The 9,452-nt window shown below is 44.0% G+C and overlaps 1 protein-coding gene across 1 annotated transcript; it reads left to right on the top strand.

Moving 5' to 3' along the window:
• The first annotated feature begins 321 nt into the window (after positions 1-321).
• On the top strand, positions 322-2,928 carry LOC112253377 (zona pellucida sperm-binding protein 3). The gene is made up of 8 exons (XM_024425655.2): positions 322-971; positions 1,059-1,177; positions 1,276-1,379; positions 1,628-1,805; positions 1,986-2,103; positions 2,314-2,396; positions 2,470-2,546; positions 2,810-2,928. The coding sequence occupies exons 1-8, from the start codon at positions 456-458 to the stop codon at positions 2,872-2,874; spliced, it is 1,260 nt and encodes a 419-aa protein (XP_024281423.2). The 5' UTR covers positions 322-455; the 3' UTR covers positions 2,875-2,928.
• The last annotated feature ends 6,524 nt before the right edge of the window (positions 2,929-9,452 follow it).

Below are 9,452 nucleotides of genomic sequence, written 5' to 3'. Positions count from 1 at the left end.
GCATTGCTATCAGGAAACCGGTCCAAGGATATTATAAATCAAGAATGGGCCACTCCAGTCCTCAGTGGCCAGAGTGATGTCACACTTCTTCCCCATCCCTAGCTAACACAGCTGATTAAACTAATTGTATTTTAAACTAAAGATTATGATTAGTTGATTATTGGAGTCAGGTGTGTTAGCTGGGGATGGCGCAAAAGTGTGACACCAATCAGGCCCCGAGGACTGGAGTTGACCATCCCTATTATAAATGAAGATACTTGACAGTATTGAGATACATCCAGTTCAGATTGTAGTATATGTGCAGCTGTGTAACATGTCTGGAACATCATTAGGTAAATCAAACAAGGGGTGGAGTCAAACTAGGACAAAGGGATACAAAATGGCTGTTCAGAGACACTGTAGTTATTGCAAATGTCAAAGAAATATGTACAATTGCAACTAGAAACTAGAGAATAATGGCGCTCTATATTACATTCCTTCTACTTCTTACCTTTGGCTGTTCAGCTACAGTTCAGCAGCTTTATCGGGAAGTGGAATCTCGGAGCCAAGTGGCACATGCCCCTGGGAGATTTGTTCACCAGTATAGGCCTGTTCAAGAACCAGCCAGATTTCAACCAAGGCCTGTGCAATGGCCCACCAGGGTCCAGACACCGCAACCTCAAACCCCTTTCCTCCAGTCAAAGCAGACCTTCAATGAGCCTTTGACCTGGAGTTATCCTGAAGATCCAGTCAAAGAGGTGCAGTTGGCTATTGATGAGCAGAGACCGCTGCCTGTGCCTGCCAGTAGCGTTGCAGTTCAATGTGGGGAGACTGCTGCTCGTGTGGAAGTCAAACGAGATCTGCTCGGTATCGGCCAACTCATTCACCCAGCGGATCTTACCTTGGGAGGCTGTGCTGTCACCGGGGAGGATGCTTCGGCTCAAGTTCTGATCTTTGTCACTGAGCTGCACGAATGTGGCAGCACTCTGACGGTAACATTGCGCATTAGCATCGTTATGACTTTTCTAGGTTGACTACCATTGATTTTCTTACAATGCCGTTTGCTGCTCTGATTCCAGATGACTGAGGATTCACTTGTCTATGTCTTCACACTCCGTTATACACCAGCCACGCTGGGCAGCAGCCCCATTGTTCGGACTAGAGAAGTGATGGTCTGGGTTGAGTGCCACTATCAAAGGTGAGTTGACTACACCTGCGTTTTTTTTTCTTCAGTTCAATCAACTTTGGATACACTTCCTTGGCCATTTGGTTTCACATTTAAAGACTCCTTTACAGAAATCATTATGTGAGCAGTGATTCAGTGAAGCCCACCTGGAATCCCTATGCCTCCACTAAGGTTGCAGAGGAGCTCCTCTACTTCTCCCTGAGGCTAATGACTGGTTAGTAACTGCTTGTCCTTGCCATATTGGCATTGACTTAAGTGCTTTCTCTGCACTTGTTTGTAAACTATGGTGTTGCCAACTGGCAAATGTAACCACCGCTTAGTTATTGGAATGAGGTGGCTACCCCAGAGTACAAAAGGATGGCAGTTATATTTGCCATGATAAAACCACACTGCTGATGTACAGACCCTGCTCTTGCTTATCTGACTTGGAATAAGCATTAGACTGTTGCCTTGTCTTTGCAGACAACTGGCAGTTGGAGAGACCCAGCAAAGAGTACGTCCTTGGAGATAATATTAACTTTGAAGCTTCTGTCGTCCAGTTCTTCCATGTGCCCCTCCGAGTCTTTGTGGACAACTGTGTAGCCACAGTCATCCCAAACGCCAACTCTGTCCCAAGATATGCCTTCATCGGGAACCGTGGGTGAGTATCCTTTAAGGTACTTGATCTAGTTCAAGGACTAATTGTTTGCTTTAATCTGCTAAGGAAAGCATTTCCCATTCCCTCCACCTGCCCACACTTCAGATCAACAGCCATCTTGAATGGCATCCTTCCAGAGTTTCAGCAGTGTAGGTAGCCTAATTTTGATTTTGTGGCCTTCAGTTGTCTGGTCGACACCAAGCTGACAGGCTCCAGGTCCCAGTTCATACCTCGCACCATGGATGACACGCTCCAGTTCCAGATCGAAGCCTTTAGGTTTCATGTTGTGAACACTGGCTCAGTGAGTAGTTAATCCTGAGATCTTCTGCAAATTAGCTTCGGAATGTCCAAATTTATAGAATTGTTTGTTTTGCTTCACTTCAATCAAAAATTAATTATGCTATGCCCAATATGGCTTGTGTTGTACCCAACATGACATTGCTTTGAATTGATGTCAAATATACTAATTCTTATGTGGTACCAATGCTGAGACTTGAACAAATTTCAACAGCTATACATTACCTGCCTCCTGAAAGCCACAACAGCTTCATCCCCTATTGATCATGAGAACAAGGCTTGTTCCTTCTCAAATGGGTAAGTCTGGCTATATATGGCAAGGTGTGCACTTTGCTTGTACATACTATATGCAACACTCTCTTTTCAATAGATGGCGCGAGGCCAGTAATAAAGACCAGGTGTGTGGCTGTTGTGACACAGACTGTGGCATAAGGGAACCGGATCCAGGTACATGTGCACTACAGTCCAGTGTTTGTCATTCCTGGACAAAAATGTGCACCTGGGGTGCACACTTGTCCTAATCAAGTACTTACAGACTTGATTCACGTAATCCCTTGGCTGCAATCTCTAGTGCTAGGCTGGCAAAAAGTGCACCCTCTGCGTAAATTATTTGTTCTGTTTTGCTATGTCAGACCCCAGTAAGCCGACACCAACAGCTAGTATAATGGATCCTAATAAATCAAATCAGTAATGTTTTCTGCTCTTCCTAGGCTTCCGGTGGGAGCAAGAAGCGTCTATTGGTCCTCTCAACATCAAAGAAAAGCTTCTTGACTGATGGCCTATTTAATCATTTGGACTGACTTTCCTGTTAACACTATGGATGATTAAAAAAAAGATGGATTTTAAGGGATTTGTCTTTTGTTCATGAGCTTTTAACGTGTAAAATGAAGTACTACTTTTTGCTTGCTAGCTACTCTGGTAGTTTAACAAGAAGTGGTAGCTAAGTTTCTTTACAAACAAATTGGCAACTGTGCTAAATGGCTACCTAGCTAGGTTACTGTGGCTAGCCAAAAAGAGCATGTTTTGAAAATTAGATTTGTGCTTTGAGTAAGTATTATCACCATAGGCTTTTTAACATTCAAAGCAACTGAAAAGTCAGTGGCAGGAAATGTCACCTTAGCTTGCTACAGAACTTCTGCGTTATTGGTTGTTCCTGTGTCTTATCAGCCAACACCACTGCAGTTTGAGCATTAAGGCCTGCAGTGTGAATAAGGCTTTAGGCTATTACCATCCACAAGAAGCATCTTAACCTTTCTAATATCAAAATATGACTTGCACAATTTCCCATCAACCTCTGGGGGAGGGAATAGAAGCAGTCCTTCCCAAAGTATTTGGCCCTTGAAAATGTCCTGTGAATCGCTGGACTGAAACGATGCAAATTAAGTAGGAGCGTTACACATTCTATAGTAGCCTATACCACACCTTTACAGGCTGCACTGAACTACTGCTGTTAAATACAGATTTTCTGGTCGTAATGTAACGGATTTGATTTTAATGAAAGGTGCGGCTGGCTGGAGTTCAGTGGGCATTGGTTGTGTTTCAGATGAACAACTAACTCTCAACCTTCACCTCTCCCGAGTCCATACGGGAGTTGCAGCGAGGAGACTAACTGCCAATTGGCTACTATGACATTGGAGAAAAGGGGTTTAAGAAATGTATATATTAAAAAGGATTCAGACCCTTTGCAATGAAACTTGATATGGTCTCACAATTGACAGTACATGTCAGAGCAAAAAAAAAACAAGCCATGAGATCGAAGGAATTGTCCGTAGAGCTCCGAGACAGGATTGTGTCGGCACAGATCTGGGGAAGGGTACCAAAAAGTTTGCATTTTTGAAAGGTCCCCAAGAACACCTTGGCCTCCATTCTTAAATGGAAGAAGTTTAGAACCACCAAGACTTCCTAGAGCTGGCCTCCTGGCCAAACTGAGCAATCGGGGGAGAAGGGCCTTTGTAAGGGAGGTGACCAAGAACCGGATGGTCACTGACAGAGCTCTGGAGTTCCTCTGTGGAGATGGGAGAACCTTCTAGGGGGACAACCATCTCTGCAGCTTTACACCAATTAGGCCTTTCTGGTAGGGTGGCCAGACGGAAGCCCCTCAGTGAAAGGCACATGACAGCCCGTTATGAGTTTGCCTAAAGGTACCTAAAGACTCTCAGACCATGAAAAACAAGATTCTCTGGTCTGTTGTAAACATGATGGAATCTTTGGCCTGAATGCCAAGAGTCATGTCTGGAGGAAACCTTGGTGGCAGCATCACTGGTGTTTTTCCATCGGCAAGGACTGGGATACTAGTCAGGATCGAGGCAAAGTTGAACGGAGCAAAGTACAGAGAGATCCATGATGAAACCTGCTCAGGACCTCAGACTGGGGTGAAGGTTCACCTTCCAACAGGACAACGACCCTAAGCACTCAGCCAAAACAATGTAGGAGTGGCTTCGGGACCAGTCTCTGATTGTCCTTGAGTGGCCGAGCCAGAGCCTGGACATGAACCCGATCAAATATCTCTAGAGACACCTACAAATAGCTGTGCAGCAACACTTCCCATCCAACTTGACAGAGCTTGAGAGGATCTGCAAAGAAGAATGGGAGAAACTCCCCAAATACAGGTGTGCCAAGCTTGTCGCGTCATACCCAAGAAGACTTGAGGCTGTAATCGCTGCCAAAGGTGCTTCAATAAAGTACCGAGTAAAGGGTCTGAATACAAATGTAAACGTGATATGAGGGGTTTTTGTATATAAAATTGCTAAAATAAAAAATGTTTTTGCTTTGCCATTATGGGTTATTGTGTGTAGCTTGATGAGGGGAAATAATGATTTAATCTATTTTATAAAATTGGTCTAACTTAATAAAATGTGTAAAATGTCAAGGGGTCTGAATACTTTCCGGAAGCACTGCATGTACTGGATGTTGTCACTGCTTACAAATATCTGGGCATCGGATAGCTGTCTTTTAAAAAGCATATTACAGAGTTAGGCTGACGTGTACTCAGAGCATGCGCAGACCAACTGGCAAGTGTCTTTACTGACATTTTAATCGTGACGAGTCTTTAATACCTACATGTTTCAAGCAGACTGCCATAGTCCCTGTGCCCAAGAAAGCGAAGGTAACCTGCCTGGGTTGTATCATTTGATGTAGACAACATACCTACCACTTTGAAGATACAAAAAAAAAAAGTGAAATAAAACAACAAAAAAGAAACTTGAGCGTGAATAACTATTCACCCCCAAAGGCAATACTTTGTAGAGCCACCTTTTACAGTAGTTACAGCTGCAAGTCTCTATAAGCTTGGCACATCTAGTCACTGCGATTTTTGTCCATTCTTCAAGACAAAACTGCTCCAGCTCCTTCAAGGTGGATGGGTCCACTTGTGTACAGTAATCTTTAAGTTATACCACAGATTCTCAATTGGATTGAGGTCTGTCCTTTGACTAGGCTATTCCAAGTCATTTAAATGTTTCCCCCTAAACCACTTGTGTTGCTTTAGCAGTATGCTTAGGGTCATTGTCCTGCTGGAAGGTGAACCTCCGTCCCAGTATCAAATCTCTGGAAGGCTGAAACCGGTTTCCTTCAAGAATTTCCCTGTATTTAGCGCCATCCATCATTCCTTCAATTCTGACCAGTTTCCCAGTCCCTGCCAATGAAAAACATCCCCACAGCATGATGCTGCCACCACCATGCTTCACTGTGAGGATGGTGTTCTCAGGGTTTTGGGTTTGCGCCAGACATAGCGTTTTCCTTGATTGGTCAAAAAGCTACATTTTTGTCTCATCTGACCCGAGTACCTTCTTCCATATGTTTGAGGAGTCTCCCACATGCCGTTTGGCGAACACAGAACGTGTTCGCTTATTGTTTTCTTTAATTAAGCAATGGCTTTTTTCTGGCCACTATTCCGTAAAGCCCAGCTCTGTGGAGTGTATGGCTTAAAGTGGTCCTATGGACAGATACTCCAATCTCCGCTGTGGAGCTTTGCAGCTCCTTCCGGGTTATCTTTGGTCTCTTTGTTGCCTCTCTGATTAATACCCTCCTTGCCTGGTCCATGAGTTTTTGTCTGCGGCCCTCTCTTGAAAGGTTTGTTGTAGTGCCACGTTCTTTATATTTTTTAATAATGGTTTTAAATGGTGCTCCGTGGGATGTTCAAAGTTTCTGATATTTTTTTATAACCCAACCCTGATCTGTACTTCTCCACAACTTTGTCCCTGACCTGTTTGTCCCTGACCTTGGTCTTCATGGTGCTGCTTGCTTGGTAGTGCCCATTGCTTAGTGGTATTGCAGACTCTGGGGCCTTTCAGAACAGGTGTATATTTACTGAGATCATGTGACAGATCATGTGACACTTAAATAAAGTCCACCTGTGTGCAATCTAACTAATTATGTGACTTCTTTAGGGGCTTCATAGCAAAGGGGGTGAATACATATGCACGCACCACTTTTCCATTGTTTATTATACATTTTTTTGAAACCGGTAATTTTTTTCATTTCACATCAACAATTTGGACTATTTTGTGTATGTTCATTACATGAAATCCAAATAGAAATGCATTTAAATGACAGGTTGTAATGCAGCAAAATAGGAAAAACGCCAAGGGGATGAATACTTTTGCAAGGCACTGTAGCTCGTCTGGTTGGCTTGTGTCACTGGGCACCTCTCGGCTGTGCTTCCATTTGTAGTCTGTAATAGTTTGCAAGCCCTGCCACTTCCGACGAGCATCGGAGCCAGTGTAGTATGATTCAATCTTAGTCCTGTATTGACACTGCCTGTTTGATTGTTTGTCGGAGGGCATAGCGGGATTTCTTATAAACTTCTGGGTTGCAGTCCCACTCCTTGAAAGTGTAGCTCTAGCCTTCAGCTCAGTGCGAATGTTGCCTGTAATCCATGGGTTCTGGTTGTGGTATGTACGTATTTATTGCACTTATTGATTAAGCCAGTGACTGATGTGGTGTACTCCTCATTGCCAACGGAAGAATCCTGGAACATATTCCTGTCTGTGCTAGTGAAACAGTCCTGTCGTTTAGCATCTGCTTCATCTGACCACTTTTTTTATAGACCGAGTCACTGGTGCTTCCTGCTTTAATTTTGCTTGTAAGCAGCAATCAGGAGGAGAGAGTTATGGTCAGATTTGCCAAATGGAGGGCAAGGGAGAGCTTTGTAAGCGTCTCTGTGTGGAGTAAAGGTGGTTTAGAATTGTTTTCCCTCTGGTAACAAATTGAACATGCTGTTGGAAATTAGGTAAAACTGATTTGTTTCCCTGCATTAAAGTCCCCAGCCACTAGGAGTGCCGCCCCTGAATGAGCATTTTACTGTTTGCACATGACAGAATACAGCTCATTGAGTGCGGTTTTAGTGCCATCCTCAGTCTGTGGAAAAATACTCTCTAGGTAGATAGTGTGGACTACAGCTTACAATGAGATACTCTACCTCAGGTGAGCAAAACCTTGAGACTTCCTGAGATATCATGCCCCAGCTATTGTTTACAAATAGGCATAGGCCCCCACCCTGTGTCTTACCAGAGGCTGCTGTTCTGTCCTGCCTATAGAGTGTATAACCCGCCAGCTGTATGTTCTTAATGTCATCGTTCAGCCACGACTTGTTGAAACATAAGATATTACAATTTTTAATGTCCTGTTGGTAGGATATACGTGCTTTCAGTTTGTCCCATTTATTTTCCAGTGATTGAATGTTAGCTAGAAAAACGGAAGGCAAGGGCAGATCATTGCCTGATCCTTACAAGGCATCCTGATCTCTTTCCACGAAACCTGTTTCCTTTCCAGCGAATCACAGGGTTCTGGGCCTGGTCGGGTGTTTGTAGTATACCCCTCGCGTCCGACTCATTGAAGAAGAACTCCTCGTCCAATTTGACGTGAGTAATCCCAGTTCTGATGTCCTGAACCTCTTTCGGTCATAAGAGACGATAGCAATAACATTATGTACAAAACAAGTTTCAAACACGAAAACAAACAAAATTGCATGGTTGGTTAAGAGCCTATAAGACGGCATCCCTCCCCTCCGGCGCCATCTTGAACAATATGACCATCCGATGGAGATACATCACTCACCGTGGAAGTCGAAGAAAGCGTCCTCTGGCAACAGGGTCCTCCTTGGAGATGTTAAGCCCGGACCTGACACCGACCAGAAATGGTTTTGCCGCCCTGGATCCAGAGGTTCCGTCACATTCTTCCTTAGGGGCTTCCCATTCGAGATCGGATCCGGAGGTACCTGTGTCCTCTGTTTTGTCTCCCTTTCAGGTGGCTTCTTACCTCGGGTTCAGATCCTGAACACTCTCAACCTCATCAGACAGTGAGATTGCCCTAGAAACCGGCCCATTCAACATCACCAGCTGTCATTATCGGCAGCTCTATGGTGAGAAACATCTCGGTTCCCAAAGCAAAAACCCTGTGCTACCCAGGAGCACAAGTACAGGACATCACAAGGCTGCTTCCGACTGTCCTAGTGCAGATGCCGGGAGCTGATGCTGTCGTAGTCAAAGTGGGGTCAAACGACATCAGGGGGGCTAGCTCGGAACATCTGAAAATAGATTTCAAAGAACTGATTTTAGCATAAAAAGAAAAAAAACTGACAATCATTTCAGGTCCAGTACCATCATTGGGCCACGAGTGTGAAAGATTCAGCAGGTGATTGGCATAACACATCTGGCTAAAAGATTACTGTAGCTCTGCTGGAATCACTTTTATAGATAACTTTGACACCTTCTGGAAACAGAAGGTTGCCAAACTTTGTATAATCCCGTACACCTTCAAACACTCAACCTCCAGCTGCGTACCCCCTCCAGCACCAGGGTCAGTGCACTCTCAAATGTATTTTTTTTTGTCATCATTGTAAGCATGCCACACACACACTATACGATTAATTTATTAAACATAGAATAAGTGTGAGTTTGTCACAACCCGGCATGTGGGAAATGACAAAGAGCTCTTATAGGACCAGGGCACAAATAAATAATTGTTCTCTTTATTTAGCCATCTTGCATATAAAACCTTATTTGTTATTCGATAATGGTGAATAACTAACCACAGGTTAATGAGAAGGGAGTACTTGAAAGGATGCACATAACTCTGCAATGTTGGGTTGTATTGAAGAGAGAATAATTTTCCACACGCAGTCTGTGCCTGTATTTAGTTTTCATGCTAGTAAGCGCCTAGAATCCAGTCTCTCATAGGTACGTGGTTGCAAAAGGCAGTGTTTTAACAGGCAGCATACTATGAGCGCAGCCCAATCCAGAAATCTGGCAGTGGCTTCTGATTAAAATACATTTTCACAGAACAGCTTGCTGAAATTTCAATGAGGCTCTCTTGTTCAGATACCGGTAAATGGAGTGGAGGCAGGTCATGAAA

Source organism: Oncorhynchus tshawytscha, linkage group LG01 (assembly GCF_018296145.1).
Source record: "Oncorhynchus tshawytscha isolate Ot180627B linkage group LG01, Otsh_v2.0, whole genome shotgun sequence".
Lineage (NCBI taxonomy): Eukaryota > Metazoa > Chordata > Actinopteri > Salmoniformes > Salmonidae > Oncorhynchus > Oncorhynchus tshawytscha.
The sequence above is the reverse complement of the archived record's forward strand: the minus strand, read 5'-3'. Positions and strand labels throughout refer to the sequence as shown.

Bases quoted from the DNA above. Each gene is read 5' to 3' on its own strand.
- LOC112253377 (XM_024425655.2), top strand. From the start codon at position 456: ATGGCGCTCTATATTACATTCCTTCTACTTCTTACCTTTGGCTGTTCA. The intron at 1,806-1,985 runs GTGAGTATCCTT...TGTGGCCTTCAG, and splicing joins GCCTTCATCGGGAACCGTGG to TTGTCTGGTCGACACCAAGC. The intron at 2,547-2,809 runs GTACATGTGCAC...TGCTCTTCCTAG, and splicing joins CATAAGGGAACCGGATCCAG to GCTTCCGGTGGGAGCAAGAA.